The 18,979-nt window shown below is 36.2% G+C and overlaps 1 protein-coding gene across 9 annotated transcripts in view; it reads left to right on the forward strand.

Moving 5' to 3' along the window:
* The window catches only part of KMT2C (lysine methyltransferase 2C), a 272,195-nt gene that overhangs the window by 156,578 nt on the left and 96,638 nt on the right, over nt 1-18,979 (forward strand). For all 9 annotated transcript variants that reach the window (XM_043966872.1, XM_043966877.1, XM_043966874.1 and 6 more), the window contains 2 exons: nt 6,305-6,486; nt 7,279-7,443. In XM_043966872.1, the coding sequence (XP_043822807.1) occupies nt 6,305-6,486; nt 7,279-7,443 (347 nt within the window). The remainder of the gene's footprint in view (nt 1-6,304; nt 6,487-7,278; nt 7,444-18,979) is intronic.

Below are 18,979 nucleotides of genomic sequence, written 5' to 3' on the forward strand. Positions count from 1 at the left end.
TCAGTATAAATTTTGCATCCTGTATGTATCCTACCAACCCTGGGTATACTTGCCTATACCCCACACTGCTTCACTTTCTGACCATACCAGCTTCTGGAAAAGGAAAAGATTCATCCATACACATTTTATCCCTCACTTATTGTTGAGGGTAGCTGTAAACAAGTCTGAATTATTGTCATTCTACAATATTCAGAAAGCAATCACTGAATACACATGGTCTATGAGGCAAACAAAACAGAATCTTCATTGAGGGAGCTGAAATTTTTACTGTGGGAGAGAGTATGTAGTTAAATAAGTCAAAACCACACAGAGTAACTTTGAGTAAGGGAAGAGAACTGAGAAAATTGGCAAAAACCTTTTTTAGAAAGTAGAATCCAACTGTAATTAGAAGGTACATGGGATTCCAGCAGGCACAAGTGAGGGGAGAAAAGGCATTCCAGGCATGGAGAAGCAACCTATGCAAATGCATAGAGGTGGACTTGAGGCCAAAATAACTACATAATTGGAAGATTAATTGCCCAATTTCTATTTATTTACATTTGAAAGAGCCTGTAGTTCACACCAGACTAAAAATGATCACTATATCTAAGATGGAAGTATAGGAATAGGTTTTTCCTCACCAGAACAACACAGGAGATTAACCATAGCCTATAGTTAAGAAAAAAGAGAGGTGCCTCGAAAGCCAGCTACCAGCTCAGGATAGAATTACAGATCAACCAGCAGTGGACCTGAATATACATATCTCCAGAGGCATCAAGAGCGCAGGGCACCCTTGAGAAAGCCCTAAGATAGGGACCTTCAAGTCCTGAGAAATGTCAGATTAATAGAGCAAGGAGTTAACTCATGGGATACTCATGGCCAACATCTCTGAAATCCAGAAGAGGCAGACTAGGCTATATATATCTAGTACTCTGAGCCTCAAAGATACAATGGTCTAACCCTGGCAGATAGATGTTAGTGAAAGGACCCAGGTAACCAATTAAAGCCAGCAACCCTACTCAGAACTCTCTGAGCTGTGAGTCTAGCTGAAATAAAGCTGGAGAGAATAAATGAAAGAAAACACTGATCAGCATAAAAAATTATTACAAGTGTAGAGGTGTCATTCCCCCCTGAAATGAGCAAATAACTCTGTAATAATTGCACTCTCTGACTCAGGAGAAAAAAATGGATCTTTCTATAACAATTACAAGAATACCTACTTGATGTGAGTGATAAAAAAAATGAAAGAACTGCAGGAAGAAAGGATTGTTTCACTGGGGGGAAACAGCATGTGAATATATATGTAATAATTAATCTAGAATAAACTAAAATCAATAACTCCTTGGAATACGAAGAAATATTAGTATAAAATTAAAATATTGGAATAGAGAGAAGAAAATGTAAGGTATCTGATATTTTTTTAAATTAACTGGAAAACCAGTTAATTAGAGGTAATGTAAGAATCACTGGACTCCTTGAAAAATATAATAGCAAAAACCTGAGCACTCTAATTCAGGAAATCATAAATGAAAAGGCACAAATCTATTTGATGCAGAAGGATCTACTGTTTTCCTGGGAAAACCGAAACCAAACCCCAGATTAAAATTCCTGGGACTTTCATGGGCACAATTCACAGCTCTTACATCAAAGAAGATATATGCATGTGTGTGTCTCATTGTGTATACCCATACGTGTGTGCGTGCACGCGTGCGTACACACACACACGCTACAAACATCTAGAAAATAGCCGTTCAGTTAACAAGATATAGCCTGCAGTTTAGATGAAGTAAAAGCATGGAGGCTTCTACTGTAAATAAGAGGCCCTCTTGGAATATTCCAAGAGCCCAAAGTGAGACTAACAAGAAAAAGTAATTTAGCTGGAAAAATGATTTACAATCCCACTGGTAGATAATAAATGGCTTTTAATGTACATGATTGCTAGGGAAAATATCTGATTTGAGTAGGAACTTGGTTTTGCAAACACAGGTATCAAGAGAAACCATCATGTATCAAACATGTCTCCAGAGTCAAATAAACAGTAATTTTTTGATCTCCTGGAAGGGGGATTCTTTGATGAGGAAGTATTAACATTCTAACTTAAAAAGAAACAAGTGTCCTTTCAGAACCTTCATGTCATCAAATGGTAGTGATACTTAAATAAAATGTACAGAAGACTAGACAGATTATTTCTGTTCTGATTTATTTTTTAAAGATAATAACAAATATGTAGAATAAAATGAATATGATAGTATAGAAAGAAATAATAGGAATATAGATTCAGTACAGGAGATAAATATAGTAATGGTAGGAATCACTGGAGCATATAGTTTCACTATATTGGTATAGCCTATAATCTGTGACTCTAGTTTTGGTTGATGTGACTAATTAGCTAATCACCTCATATAATCAAATAGTATTCTAAATGTAGTATGGGTAAAAAAACCCAAAACCAATCCAATTAAATGTGTGTCTGTCTAAACACACGCACACTGGATCTAACAAATAAGATACATTAGCAGTATACTAGAGAAGCATTGCTTTTCTATACATTCTTAAAAGGTAATAACTCCAGTACCTGTCTCAGCTATTTGCTTGACTTAGTAACATGTAGTAAAATGATTTGGTCTCCAATTAGCCTCATATTGCAAGTACTAGAGGCATGAGAGTAAATCATATGCTTATTAGGGATCATGAGAGAGGATTACAGAGAACATAGAGCTTTTGATAAATGAAAAAAGTTTAACAGTCAGTTCAGTCATTGTAAGTGCCTGCTCTGTGGAACATGATACTAGGGAGAAGAAGAAACTTAACAGTAGCTACCCTCACATCCAACGAATTTAGCATTTACCAAGTATTTACAATGTGTTTTGAAAAATGTGCTAAAGCCCAGGAAATAAAAAGAAAGGTAAAAGCTTATTTCTTGCCCCTAAGGGCACAAGAATAGAAATACATATAAGTTGAACAGTAAGTACATTTATTGGGGTAATCAAAGAAATCTGAGCAATTCAAGTGAGGATGAATACCTTCTATGTGTTATGGAAAGTGAAGCACCTGAACCTAGGTCTTCAAGAAAAGGATTTTCCTCTGTCCAAAGGACAATAAGGCTGTGCATGCCCTTTGACCCAGCAATCCCGCTATTAGGCTTTTTCCCAAAGAGATCATAAAAAAGGGAAAAGGACCCACTTGTACAAAAATATTTATAGCTGCTATTTTTGTGGTGGCAAGGAATTGGAAATTGAGGGGATGCCCATCCATTGGGGAATGGCAAAACAAGTTGTGGTATATGAATGTAATGGAATTCTATTGTGCTGTGAGAAATGATGAGCAGAAGAAGTTCAGAGAAACCTGGAAGGACTTGCATGAACTGATGATGAGTGAGATGAGCAGAACCAGAAGAACATTATACACAGTATAATCAACATTATGTGTTGATCAATTGTGATAGACTTGATTCTTCTCAGCAATACAGTGGTCCAAGGTAGTTCCAAAGGACTCATGATGGAAAATGCATTCCAAATCCAGAGAAAAAAGAACTGTGGAATCGAGATGCAGATTGAACCATACTATTTCTGCTTTTTTTGTTTTTGAGGTTTTTCCCTTTTGCTCTGATTCTTCTTTCATAGCATGACTAATGCAGAAATATTAATGTGATTGTACATTTATAACCTATATCAGATTGCCTGCTGTCTTGGGGAGGGGGAAAAATTTGAAAATAGAAATCTTATAAAAACAAATTTTGAAAACAATCTCTAAATGTAACTGGTAAGCAATGAAATATTTATATGGGAAAAATGCAAAAAAAAAAGATTAGGGGTGAAAAAGGGATGTCCATTATCACTTCTATTGTTTAATATTGTACTAGAAATGTAGAAATGTTAGCTATAGCAATAAGAGAAGAAAAAGGAATTAAAGGAATTAGAATAGGCAAAGAGGAAACAAAACTTTCACTCTTTGCCAATGATATGATGGTATACTTAGAGAATCCTAAAGAATCACCTAAAAAACTGCTTGAAACATTTATAAGCTATATCAGATTGCTTGCTGTCTTGGGGAGGGAGGGGAAGGAGGGAGGAAAATGTGAAACTAGAAATCTTATAAAACAATTGTTGAAAACTATCTCTACGTGTAACTGGAAAACAATAAAATACTTTTATGATAAAAAAAAGAAAAGGATTTTAGTAAGTCCAGATGTGATGAGTCCTTGGGTAGGCACCATAGCCTTTTGATAGACACTGAGACCACAGAGAGAAAAATGAAATTACAGAATAAGTAGTTCAGTTCGATTGGAATGTAGTGTGTTCAAAGTACAGTCGTAAAAGGAGATTGGAACAGTCACTCAGAAACTTTATATTTCAGGTAGCCCATAATGCAAAATCAACATTTATTTTCTAAAGTAATGTTTTTAGGGTAAGAGTCTTGTGGTCCAGGGAGTTAGGACATTTTGGCAGTATCAAGAAGAATGCTTTGAAAAGGGCAGTGAGGCTAATTAGGAAGAAATTATAATAGTCTAGAAGAGATGTGTGAAGGGCTTGTAATTATTAGAGTGATACCCAAAGTTCAAAAGGTTTCAATAGCATCCTTGGCAATAGATTGTATGTAGGAGATGTTTGGGATAACTGAGGATTTGAATTTGTATAACTTAAAGTATGATCATGCTATGGAAAGAAATATTGCCAAGGTTTTGAGAAGATCCTTTGAGTTGCTGGTTTTTAAGACATCATGGTAAAGAATTCTAGTGAATACTTGAATTAGAATTGAGGTGTTACAGCAAGCTTAATTAAGATATCACTCATCTTTATCGGTGAGATATTGATGTCTTACAATACATGAAATTATCACAGATTTTTATTAAATATGTTCTCTGTGTACAAGACTGAGGGTGGGGAATATGAAGTTTGTGTGTGTTGTCTTCATGAGACTTACATTTTAGTATTTGTGTAATCCTACACTATTGAAGAGTTAAGAGGGGAGCATGTGATAATTTATATGTATTTGAATTGCATTCATGTCTTAGAGTGATTGATTAGACCTGCTTTGCTTCACCAGAGTAGATTTATGATCAGTTAATAGAAGTTGCAGAGGGATTTGTGGCTTAATATGTAGAAAAAAATTTCAAAAGTTGGAGTTCTGGGGGCAGCTAGGTGGCTCAGTGGATAAAGCACCTGCCCTGGATTCAGGAGGAGCTGAGTTCAAATCCAGCCTCAGACACTTGACACTTACTAGCTGTGCGACCCTGGGCAAGTCACTTACCCCTCATTGCCCTGCCCCCCAAAAATAAATAAATAAAAAATAAAAAGTTGGAGTTACTCCAAATTTAAGTGGGCTACTTTGAGAGGTGTCCTGGGTTCTTACTCTCATGGGGTCTTTAAATGAAAACTGTAAAAACCACTTGGTGAGAGTGTTGTAGAAGGGTTTGGATTTTTGCTTGGGTAATTTGTAGTAGTAAGATACTCATTGTGAATGAAAGATTGATTGGTCAGTAGTGTCAAATGTACTTGAACATTCAAAAAGCATAGGACCTAAGAAGAGACAATATATTTTGCCCTTTTGAACTCTTCATCACCTTGGAGAGCTCAGTTTCAATCAAGTGGTCAGAATAGGAGACCAGTGTACTGAAATGAGAGTTGTAGGGTAAGTGGCCAATATATAGCACATGAATGAGGAGGAAAGAGAATAATAGCTTGGGGGAGTAGCAATATTAGGAGGAGAGTGGAGTGTTTCCTTTGAAATTTTCTAGCAAGAGAATAAGGAGCCGATAATGAGTGAAAGATGAAACTAAAAGTTCAGTTGATGTTGAAAGATGGAGTAGGTAACAGAATTCTAATTGGAAGCAAATTAGAGTTCTTTTTAGTTATCCACTTTAAAATTTACTTGTCTATAGGAATAATTTTCTATCTTTTTCACCTCTAAAAGGAATCTTATAGATATTCACATATTAGCAAGGGTCAAAGAAATTTTCAATCCAAGATAATTTGGATGTGTAACTTAGCTCTTAAATTTAAATAATAAAGTGATATTTGAAGTGTCTTTTTTAATCAGGAGACTAAATGGCTTATTCTCTCTAATATAATGCCATCTTTTGACTAATACCTGTGTAGTCTAAGTGTGAGTGTAATGTATTATAATACCATTCCCTTATTAATTCGTCCAAAAGAAAAAGTATCACATTTGACCACCTTTTATGAAAGAAAAACTTTTGTTTGTGATAGTTCCTCATTTAAATTCTACTATCGAATAACCATTATTTGTGTTATTTCTGAGTATATTCCATAATTTAGCATTTTAAACAGGTCTTAAAATTAAATTAATTGGTACCTTTTTACAGATCACCAAAGTTGTACTTAGTAAAGGCTGGAGATGTCTTGAATGCACAGTTTGTGAAGCCTGTGGTAAGGCTACTGATCCAGGACGACTCCTTCTTTGTGATGACTGTGACATAAGCTATCATACTTACTGCCTGGATCCTCCATTGCAAACAGTTCCCAAAGGAGGCTGGAAGTGTAAATGGTACATTGTTTTCAAATTTCATTACTACCTTTTCCTTTTCCCTTTTGTTTTCATTTAGTAATTAACAAATATTTTGCTGGGTATTTTTAATAAATTGAGATTTCAATTGCATTGTAGTTCTTGGTTTGGTCTGTGATGTCACCTAGAATTAGTCCATTGATACCTTCTCTTTTCGTGAGATTCTTGTCGGTTTTCTTATAAATTCTCCATTGGAGATTTATTTGCCCATTGATCACAAGGCCTTCCTCTTTGGCTTTTTCCTCTTCATGCATCACTTTAGCATTCTTTTTCTTATGTGACTGGTTCACATCCTTTATCAGTCATAAAATTCCTGAATAATTTTCTTGATGAAATGTGTGTATATGATAATGTAATTCAGCCTGTGTTCTTTATTCCTTTAAGGTAATACCCTTTGTATCCTTCAGAGTCGTTGGGTTTTTTGCTGTTATTGTTGTTTTTGTTTTTGGTAGAAATTATGATACACAATTTTTGGCTAGGTAACATCACAGTTTGGGTGTTTAAAAAACATTTGTCTTTATGGAACTTGGCTTCTTTAAAGTTATGCAAGTTTCTCTGAATATAGTATTTAAGTGCTAACACCTGGAGCATTTCCCATAGCACAAGCAGGTTTGTTAATCTCTCCTGTTGTCCCCCATATGGGAAAACTCAATTGCACAATTGGGATTTAAATTTACTTAAAAATTTTTTTTTTAAGTTAAGTCTTATCCGACAGAATCTGTACTATAAGTAGCAAATTTGGAATTGTTTGGTTTTTTTTGTTTTGTTTCACAGGTGTGTTTGGTGCAGACATTGTGGAGCAACATCTCCAGGTCCACGATGTGAATGGCAAAATAATTATACCCAATGTGCCCCCTGTGCAAGTTTATCTACCTGCCCAGTCTGCTCTCGAAATTATAGGGAAGAGGATCTTATTCTGCAGTGCAGACAGTGTGACAGGTAATTTTCCTTGTTAAAATTTTCCATGTGTTCTTTTTAATTCCATTTTCCCCAGTGCTCTCCTGTTATAACCTCTGTAGAGTATTAAGTCCATAATTTCTGAACTTTTAAAATAATGAAAAACGACATGTGGCAAGATAGCTGAATTGTTGTGTGTAACCCTACTCCCCATCATTGTTTGTAAACCACAAGATAAATGCTAATTCATGAAAAACAGATAATAAATTCCTGTGGAGGGAAAAAATCTTAGAAAAGATATTAAATATGAATTAATGAGTAGACAAAAGAGCTTCAGATAAAAGAAAGAATTCTAGGAAAAATTGTCAGAAGAAAAGACTGATACTGAAATGATAGCTAGGTCCCTTGGTAATGACTAAGGAACATTTGTAAAAACTTTTCGGGGCAACTAGGTGGCGCAGTGGATAAAGAACTGGCCCTGGATTCAGGAATACCTGAGTTCAAATCCGACCTCAGACACTTGACACTTATTAGCTGTGTGACCCATGGCAAGTCACTTAACCCCCACTGCCCTTAAAAGCAAAACAAAACAAAAAAACAAAACTTCTGTAGTTTGTTAGATGTTCTGTAAATGAAATAATAGAACAAAAGTAGAGCTTTTAAGAAAAATTCTAAAAGGCATGAGGATCAATGGTTAAGAATATTTGGTTAAAAAAGAAGTCCTCAAGTGGCAGCTGTTATGAAAGGGTATGTTAGAAATAGAAGTTGAATATGCACAAATGGAAAACAAAACTATTCCGTGATGATAGTGTGTGCTATGAGTTCTGCATTGTAACATGGAGAGCAGTAGAAGTAGCCTTACCCCTTTTCTGCCTCTTGACTACCTTTCTGAGCTTGGTCATCAGATTTAAAAAATCAAAGACACTAAAATTACTATGATACTCAAGGTCCCTACAAAGAAATGCAGCTGACCTTTAAGATTCAAATTAGGAAGAGAATATCAGAAATATTGTCTGTCTAAGAACATAGGATTTTTAACATCCTGAATAGAGTCCTATAAGAAATAATATAGTTGGGGGCGGCTAGGTGGCGCCGTGGATAAAGCACCAGCCCTGGAGTCAGGAGTACCTGAGTTCAAATCCGGCCTCAGACACTCGACACGTACTAGCTGTGTGACCCTGGGCAAGTCACTTAACCCCCATTGCCCTGAAAAAAAACCAAAAAACAAACAAAAAAAGAAATAATATAGTAACCTTGATGAGATTTGGAATTAGGACAAAGTACAGATAACTCTTTTGGATGTCATTAGAGACTAACTCAAATTTAAGCCTGAAATGTTGTCACCAAGTTCTAGATCTTCTATATGAAAGAATTTTATGAGCATAGACTAGTTATTTGATAGACCAGTCCTATTCTTTAAAATCCTGGTAGCAGTTGTCTCCAGACCCCCTGGTCACTTTCCTTCTTCAGTGAGTTCTGTACTACTTAAATTTTTTCCTCTCCCTCCAACTCCTGCCTTACACTAGAGACTTCAATATGCACAGTGATGTTTCCTTAAATACTATAACCACTCAGTTTCTCAAACTATTTTCCTCTTAAGAGCTATTCCACTTTTCCATTTCAACCATACACAAAGATGGTCATATCAGTGAGCTTGCCTCATCTACCAATGTACCACCTCCATAAAGGATTCTGAAATTCTGTTGTCCAATCATAATGTATTGTCTTTGAACCTCTCCTGCTTTCCCTTACAAAATACTGTTCCTTTTCCTCTTCACCATGACCTACAATCCTTTGACCCATTGATTTTTTCCCAGGCCCTCTTCTTTGCACTAGCCATTCATTACTCTTCTGCTCATCTTGACTTCTTGGTGAACCAGTTCAAGTATATGCTTTCTTCTCTTAAATTTCTCTTCCTCTTACCATATTGTTGATTGTGCCTAGGCAAACCTTTTTTTGGGGTGGCAGGGTGAGGCATTTGTTGTTAAGTGACTTGCCCAGGGTCACTCTGCTGGTGTTAAGTGTCTGAGGCTAGATTTGAACTTGGGTCCTCCTGACTCCAGGGTCGGTACTCTATCCACCGCACCACCTAGCTGTCTCAGCAAACCTTATTCTTGGATCACTTGAACAGTTTATCACTACTTCAGCTTTTGTCTTATCTGTTCTGGCTGTTACACTGCTTCCAGTTTTTCTCCCTTCATTCTTAAGTTCCTATAACCTGGCTTCTGGTCTCATCATTCAACCTAAATGGCTGTTTCCAAAGGTGTCAGTGGTCTCCTAGTTGCAGAATCCAGTAAATTATTTTTCAGTTCTCATTCTATTTGAGGACTCCGCAGCCTTCGACATTGTAGATTTGTCTCTCTTCTCTCCTGATTTTTTCCTCCTGTCTTATCTACCTCATCTTTCTACTTTGTTGGATTCTCTTCCAAATTATGCTCTCATTTCAGGGTAGTATCCTCGGTCCTCTCTCTCTCTCTCTCTCTCTCTCTCTCTCTCTCTCTCTCTCTATATATATATATATATATATATATATATATATATATATATATATATATACTCAGTGATCTCATCACCTCTCATAGATTAATTTTATTTTATTTTACTTCCTATAGATTAATTACTATTACCATCTTTATTGCTGATGATTCTCATATCTACCTTTCCTTCCCTAATCTCCCTCCTGACCTCAAGTCTCCAACTTCTTTTCAGACATCTCCACATGGATATCCTGTAGAAATCAGAAACTCAGTACATACAAAAGAGGAATCTTTATCTTTCCTCCTAAATACTCCTTCCCTCACTGTTTATGGCAACACTATCCCCCCATGTGCTAGGCTAACAACCCAAGAGTCATCCTGGATTCCTTACTATTTTTTTCTCCCCCATATCCGTTTGGTTTTAAGACCTGTCCATTTGCAACATATCTTAAATAGACCTCTTTTTTTAAAAAGCATTTTATTATTTTCCAATTACATATAAGGATATTTTTCAGCATTTCTTTTTGTAGGATTATTTCTAAATTTTTTTCCCGCCCTCCCTCCTCCCCAAGGGAGAAAGCAATCTGATGTAGGTTATATATGTATCACATTAAACATATTTCTGCATTATTCATCTTGTGAAAGCAGAATCAGAGCCCAAGGGAAAAACCTAAAAGAAAGGGGGGAGGGGGGGCAGTGAACCAGCCCCAAAGTAGAAACAGTATGGTTGAATCTGCAACCACAGTTCTTTTTACTGGATGTTGAGAAAATTTTCTGTCATGAGTTCTTTGAAACTGTATTGGATTGCTGCACTGTTGAGAAGAGCCAAGTTTATCACCATTGTTCATCGTACGGTGTTGCTGTTACTGTGTTCAATGTTCTCCTGGTTCTGCTCCTCTCTGCATCAGTTCATGTAAGTTCTTCCAGGTTTCTCTGAACTCCTCCTGCTCATCATTTCTTACAGCACAGTAGTATTCCATTACATTCATATGCCACAACTTGTTTAGCCATTCCCCAATTTATGGGCATTCCCTCAATTTCCAGTTCTTTGCCACCACATATAATATAATTATTGTCCCCTCTACATGTTAGTGCAGTGAAAGAAAGAACGAAGGTAAAACAGGAAGGATATTTTATTATTAAGGCAGTTATAAACCTAAAAACCAATACTTTGGGGATAAACAATGCCAGGCATGGTGACTTGTTACTGTAATAACATCTATTAAGGGAAGGTTAGGCTTGCAAATGTCTTGGGCTCTGGAGTCTGATCTGAAGTTGCCTATGCTGATTAGCATTATCATTAAGTTAGGCCACAATATGCTTGGAATTGTGGGACCATCTCTTGAAGGGCAAAATGGCTTGGTATGAAATAGAGCAAGTGAAAGCTTCAATATTGATTTGTATTTGAATTATGCCCATGAGAGTCGCCTGTATAGTTTTAGCCTGGTTAAGATGTGGAGAACCAGCTTCAAAAATGAGCCAAGTCAACAAATGATTTTTTTTAAATTAATGAAGTATTTTTTTTCCATTGCATGTAAAGATAGTTCCCATCTTTTGTTTATACAAGCTTTACAATTTCAGATTTTTCTTCCTCCCTCCCCTAGACAGCAGGTAATCTGATATAGGTTACACACACACACACACATAATAACATTAATCCTATTTCTGCATTAGTCATGTTATAAGAGAAAAAATCAGAGCACTGATGAAAAACCTCAAAATAGAAAAAAACAACAGCACCAAAAACAAAAGAAATGGTATGGTTCATTCAGCATCTATACTCCACAGTTCTTTTTTTTTTTTTCTTGGATTTGGAGATCCTCTTCTATCATGAGTTCCCTGGAACTCTTCTGTACCATTGCATTGGTGAGAAGAATATAGTCCATCACAGTAGATCAACACTCAGTGTTGATGATACTGTGTACAATGTTCTTCTGGTTCTGCTCATCTCACTCATCATCAGTTCACACAAGACCCTCCAGGTTTCTCTGAACTCCTCCTGCTCATCATTTCTTACAGCACAATAGTATTCCATTGTATTCATATACCACAGCTTGTCCAGCCATTCTCCAATTGATGGGCACCCCCTCAACTTCCAATTCCTTGTCACCACATAAAGAGCAGCTATAAATATTTTTGGACATGTGGGTCCCTTTCCCCCTTCCATGATTTCTTTGGGAAAAAGACCCAAAAGTGGTATTGCTGGGTCAGAGGGTATGCACATCTTTATTGCCCTTTGGGCATAATTCCAAATTGCTCTCCGGAATGGTTGGATCAGTTCACAGCTCCACCAACAATGAATTAGTGTTCCAATTTTCCCACAGCTTCTCCAAGATTTATTATTTTCCTTTTTTGTAATTTTAGCCAATCTGATAGGTGTCAGGTGGTACCTCAGAGTTGTTTTAATTTGCATGTCTCTAATCATTAGAGATTTAGAGCATTTTTTCATATGGGAATAGATAGCTTTGGTTTCTTCATCAGAAAACTGCCTGTTCATATCCTTTGACCATTTCTCAATTGGGGAATGACTTGGATTCTTATAAATTTGATTTAGTTCCCTATATATTTTAGAGATGAGGCCTTTATCAGAAGTACTGGCCACAAAAATTGTTTCCCAGCTTTCTGCCTCCCTTCTAATTTTGGATGCATTGCTTCTGTTTATACAAAAATTTTTTTAATTTAATGTAATCAAAATCATCCATTTTGCATTTTATAATATACTCTATCTCTTGTTCGGTCATAAACTGTTTTCCTGATAGGTAGACTATTCCTTTCTCTCCTAATTTACCTATGGTATCACCTCTTATGTCTAAATCGTGTATCCATTTTGACCTTATTTTAGTATAAGGTGTAAGATGTTGGTTGGTCTATGCCTAATTTCTGCCATACTATCTTCCAGTTTTCCCAGCAGTTTTTGTCAAATACTGAGTTCCTATCCCAGAAGCTGGAGTCTTTGGGTTTATCAAACATTACATTACTAGTGTCATTTACTACTGCATTTCCTGAGCCTAGCCTATTCCATTGATTTGCCACTCTATTTTTTAGCCAGTACCAGATAGTTTTGATGACTGCCGCTTTATAGTAAAGCTCCAGGTTTGGTACCGCTAACCCACCTTCCTGTGAATTTTTTTTCATTATTTCCCTGGATATTCTTGATTTTTTGTTTTTCCAGATGAATTTTGTTATTATTTTTTCTAGCTGTATAAAATAATTTTTAGGTAGTCTGATTGGTATGGCACTGAATAAGTAAATTAATTTAGGCAGTATTGTCATTTTTACTATATTAGCTCTGCCTGTCCATGAGCAATTGATATCTTTCCAATTATTTAGATCTGATTTGATTTGTGTGAAGAGTGTTTGGTAGTTGTGTACATAGAGTTCCTGGGTTTGTCTTGGCAAGTAGACTCCCAAGTATTTTAGATTATCTACCGTTACTTTAAATGGAATTTCTCTTTCTATCTCTTGCTGCTGGACTTTGTTGGTCATGTATAGAAATGCTGATGGTTTATGTGGATTTATTTTATATCCTGCTACTTTGCTAAAGTTGTTAATTGTTTCAAGTAATTTTTGACTTGATTCTCGAGGATTCTTTAAATATACCATCATATCATCTGCAAAGAGCGATAGTTTTGTTTCCTCCTTGCCTATTCTAATTCTTTTAATTCCTTTCTCTTCTCTGATTGCTGACGTTTCTAGTACAATATTAAATAATAGGAGTGATAATGGACATCTCTGTTTCACCCCTGATCTTATTGGGAAGGCCTCTAATTTATCTCCATTGCATATAATACTTGCTGATGGCTTTAGGTAGATACTGTTTATTATTCTAATGAAAGCTCCCCCTATTCCTAAACTTTCCAGTGTTTTTATTAGGAGTGGGTGTTGTATTTTGTCAAAAGCTTTCTCTGCATCTGTTGAGATAATCATATGATTTTGGTTGGTTTTCTTATTGATGTGGTTAATTATGTTAATAGTTTTCCTAATGTTGAACCAGCCCTGCATTCCTGGTATAAATCCGACCTGGTCATAGTGTATTATCCTGGTGATCACTTGCTGTAATCTCCTTGCTAATCTTATTTAAGATTTTAGCATCAATATTCATTAGGGAAATTGGTCTATAATTTTCTTTCTCTGTTTTTGCTTTGCCTGGTTTTGGTATCACCACCATATTTGTGTCATAAAACAAATTTGGTAGAAGTCCTTCATCTATTTTTCCAAATAATTTGTATAATATTGGAATTAATTGTTCTTTAAATGTTTGTTAAAATTCACCCGTAAACCCATCTGACCCTGGGGATTTTTTCTTAGGGAGTTCATTAATGGCTTGTTCAATTTCTTTTTCTAATATGGATTTATTTAAGGATTTTATTTCCTCTTCAATTAACCTGGGCAGTTTGTATTTTTATAAATATTCATCCATTTCATTTAGATTGTCAAATTTATGGGCATACAGTTGGGCAAAATAATTCCTAATTATTGATTTAATTTCCACTTCATTGGTGGTAACATCACCTTTTTTATTTTTGGTACTAGTAATTTGGTTTTCTTTCTTTTTTAAATGAAATTATCCAGTATTTTATCTACTTTATTGGTTTTTTTTTTTCATAAAACCAGCTCTTAGTTTTATTGATTAATTCTATAGTTTTTTTGCTTTCAATCTTATTAATTTCTCCTTTGATTTTCAGGATCTCTAATTTAGTATCTAATTGGGGATTTCTAATTTGTTCTTTTTCTAGCTTTTTAAGTTGCATGCCCAATTCATTAATCTCCTCTTTCTCTTTTTTATTCATGTAAGCATTTAGAGCTATGAATTTTCCCCTAAGCACTGCTTTGGCTGCATCCCATAGATTTTGGTATGTTGTCTCATTATTGTCATTCTCTTGGATATAGTTATTGATTGTTTCTATGATTTCTTGTTTGGCCCATTCATTCTTTAGAATGAAATTATTTAGTTTCCAATTTATTTTCATTCTACTTTTCCCTGGCTCTTTCTTACATGTAATTTTTATTGCATCATGATCTGAAAAGGATGCATTTACTATTTCTGCCTTTCTACATTTGACTATGATGTTTTTGTGCCCTAATACATTGTCAATTTTTGAAAATGTGCCATGTACTGCTGAGAAGAAGGTATATTCCTTTCTATCCCCATTCAATTTTCTCCAGACATCTATCATGTCTAACTTTTCTAGTAATCTATTCACCTCTTTCACTTCTTTCTTATTTATTTTTTGGCTAGATTTATCTAATTCTGAGAGGGGGAGATTCAGATCCCCCACTAGTATAGTATTACTATCTAATTCCTCTTGTAACTCATTTAACTTCTCCTCTAAGAACTTGGATGCTATACCACTTGGCGCATACATATTTAATATTGATATTACTTCATTATCTATAGTACCTTTAAGTAAGATGTAATTTCCTTCCTTATCTCTTTTAATGAGATCTATTTTTGCCTGCACTTTGTCTGAGATAAGGATTGCTACCCCTGCCTTTTTTACTTTAGCTGAGGCATAATATATATTCTGCTCCAGCCTTTTACCTTGACTTTGTGTGTATCTCTCTGCTTCAAATGTGTTTCTTGTAAACAGCATATTGTAGGATTCTGGTTTTTAATTCACTCTGCAATTCGCTTCTGTTTTATAGCAGAGTTCATCTCATTCACATTCACAGTTATTATTACTGACTGTCTATTCCCCTCCATTCTATTTACCCCCTTTGTACTTTTCCCCCCTTCTTTCACCCTATTCCTCCTCACCGACGTTTTACTTCTTACTCCTGCCTCCCCCAATCTGCCCTCCCTTTTTATCACCCCCTCTCTTTTCTTTACCCTTTTCTCCCTTGCTTTTGTCCTCCCTTCTATCAGTGCCCCCTTTCCCTTCCCCTTTTGCTTCCCTTAAGAATGAGTTAAGTTTCTTTATCCCAATGAACGTATATGTTATTCCCTCTTTGAATTAAATCTAATGAGAATAGGGTTGAAACAATGTTCACCCCTCCTTTCTTTCCCTCTGTTGTAATAGGTGTTTTTTTTTCACCTCTTCATATGATATAATTCATCCCATTCCACCTCTCCTTTCTTCTCCTCCCCATAGATTCCCTTTTTAACCCCTTAATTCTTTTTTTATCATCACCTCAAAGACAATTTATATTTATACCCTCTGTGTAAAGTCCTTCTCTCTTCCCAAATACATTTACAGTTCTTAAGAGTTATGAGTATTATCTTCCTGTGTAGGGATATAAACAGTTTAACCTCATAGGGTAACCTTTTTTTTCCCCCCTCTGTTTACCTTTTTAAACTTCTCTTGAGTCTTGTATGTTGAGATCGTATTTTCTATTCAGTTCTGGTCTTTTCACCAGGAAAGATTGAAAGTCCCCAATGTCATTAAATGTCCATCTTTTCCCCTGAAAGAAAATGCACATTTTTGCTGGGTAATAGATTCTTGGCTGCAATCCAAGCTCCTTTGCCTTCCGGAATATCATATTCCAAGCCTTGGGGTCCTTTAATGTTGAAGCTGCCAGGTCCTGAGCAATCCTGACTGTGGCTCCATCATATTTAAATTGCTTCTTTCTGCCTGCTTGGAGTATTTTCTCCTTCACCTGACAATTCTGGAATTTGGCTACAATATTCCTTGGAGTTTTCCTTTTGGGGTCTCTTTCAGGAGGTGATCGGTGGATTCTTTCAATGATGATTTTATCCTCTGATTCTATGATATCAGGGCAGTTCTCCTTAATAATTTCCTGGAGTATGGTGTCTAGATTCTTTTTCTGGTCATGGCTTTCAGGCAGTCCAATGATTCTCAAATTCTCTCTCCTCGATCTGTTTTCCAGATCAGTTGTCTTTCCAATGAGGTATTTCACATTTTCTTCTATTTTTTCATTCTTTTGATTCTGCTTGACTGATTCCTGGTGTCTCATGGATTCCTTATCTTCCAACTGTCCAATTTTAATTTTTAAGGCATTGTTTTCTTCAGTGATTATGTACCGTTTTTTCCATTTGGTCAAGTGAATTTTTTAAGGCAGTGTTTTCTTCAATGAGATTATGCATCTTTTTTTCCATTTGGCCAGTCAATCTTTGTGCTTCCTTTTCCAAGCTGCTGATTCTTTTTTCATAGTTTTCTTGTTTTGCTTTCATTTCTCTCCCCATTTTTTTCTTCTACCTCTTTCAGTTGATTTTTAAAATCCTTTTTGAACTCTTCCAGGAAGGCTTTTTGTTCTTGAGACCAATTCACCTTCCCTCGTGAGGCTTCGCATGTAGGCAATTTGAGGGCATTGTCCTCATCTGAGTTTGCGTTGGCTTCTTCCCTATTGATACAGAAGCTCTCAATGGAAAGGGCTCTTTTTTGCTTCTTACTCATTATTGCAGCTTATTTATTTATTTTTTAAGTTGAATTGAGGTCTGCTCTGGGGGCACCAGGGTCCCTGTTTTGGGCTTCTTGTGCAGGGGTATAGGTGCTGTGTGACCGGCTTTTTACTCTGAGGCCTTTATAGTGTGTGCAGTTCGGCCCCCTGCACTTCCTGTCTCAGTGCGCTCGATCCCGGCGTCCAATCCCGCCTGCCCTGTTCGTGGCCCTCCTGGCCGGTGCAGATAGGTTTTTCCACTGTCCTTCTTGGCCACCAGATTTTTGAGCCAGGTTCCAGGGGCCTCAATTGTTTGACTGTGGCCCGCAGTTCCTGCCGACCCCCTCGGCACTGGGCCTCCCTTTTTCCCGAGTCAGACCGACCTTTTCCTGAAGTCTTCTAAATGATCTCTGGTTGGAAGACTGTGTCTCTCTGTCCCTTTGCAGGTTCTGTAGTTTCAGAATCTGTCCAGAGGCTTGATTTAATATTCTTTCTGAGGGAACAAAAGGAGAGCTCAGGCAGCTTGCTGCTTCCTCTCTGCCATCTTGGCTCCACCCCCCAACAAATGTTTTTTAAAATAAAGATTAACAAATTTTAGGTAACTTGATAAATAGGGTCAAGGGGAATTTGCATTTTATTAATATAAAAATGAGAGGGGAGACATTCACAATGAATGGTTTGAAGTTAAAATTATCTTATTTCTTATTTAACATTTTGCCGGGTCCCAGTTAGTATAAATAAATATTCCTCTGAAGTGTACCTATGTATTTGAATTTGCACTAAAGCTTAACTTTGTAAAACCCAGTAATTGATTTCAACCCAGTGGAGATAAGGTAATGGACATTCAAATAAGGAAACCGCTTTAAGATTTTCATTATTCACGCTATTCTGAAATTAAGTGTTTATGTCATTGAAGCTAAATATTTTAATAAAATCTATCATTATATACATGATATTGTTATAATAGAAAATAAAGATAAACTGAGAGACAGTGGTCTGACCATGATCAATTTATAACTTATGCTTCAGTTACTAATAAATTGGGTCAGTAGTCTCTCTCAAATGACAAAAAGACTTTCTAGCCTTCATAGAGTTTTGGGGAGTATAAGAAAACAAAGAACAGAATTGTTTAGGTGAATTTTTTTTTTTTTTCCAAGCAATGAGAGTTAAGTCACTTGCCCAGGGTCACACAGCTAGTGTCAAGTGTCTGCGGCTGGACCTGAATTCAGGTCCTCCTGAATCCAGGGCCAGTGCTTTATTCACTGTGCCACCTAGCTGCTCCAACATTCCTTTTTAAATGTTTTGAGGTGCAGATTTTTCCCCTCTCTCCTGGCTTTCTACCCTCCTTGACAAAAAAACAGGTTGATATTAGTTATACATGTGAAGTTATGTAAAACACTTCCAAATTAGCCATGTTGCAAAAGAACACACACACACACACACACACACACACACACACACACACACACACACACACACACACACACACACACCCCTAACCCCAAGGAAAACAAAGCTTAAAAAATATGCTTTAGTCTGTATTGAGAGTTCATCAGTTCTCTTTCTGGAGGTGGACAGCATTTTTCATCAAGGGTTGTTTGGAATTCACAGCTGATCATCCTTACAATATTGCTGTTACTGTATACACTGTTTTCTTGATTCTGCTCATTTCATTTATCATAATTGCATATAAGATTTCCCAGGTTTTTGAAACTATCATGTTAATCAATTTCTTATAACATGGCAGTGTTCCATTAGACTTA

The sequence above is a fragment of the Dromiciops gliroides genome, chromosome 5, assembly GCF_019393635.1.
Source record: "Dromiciops gliroides isolate mDroGli1 chromosome 5, mDroGli1.pri, whole genome shotgun sequence".
Lineage (NCBI taxonomy): Eukaryota > Metazoa > Chordata > Mammalia > Microbiotheria > Microbiotheriidae > Dromiciops > Dromiciops gliroides.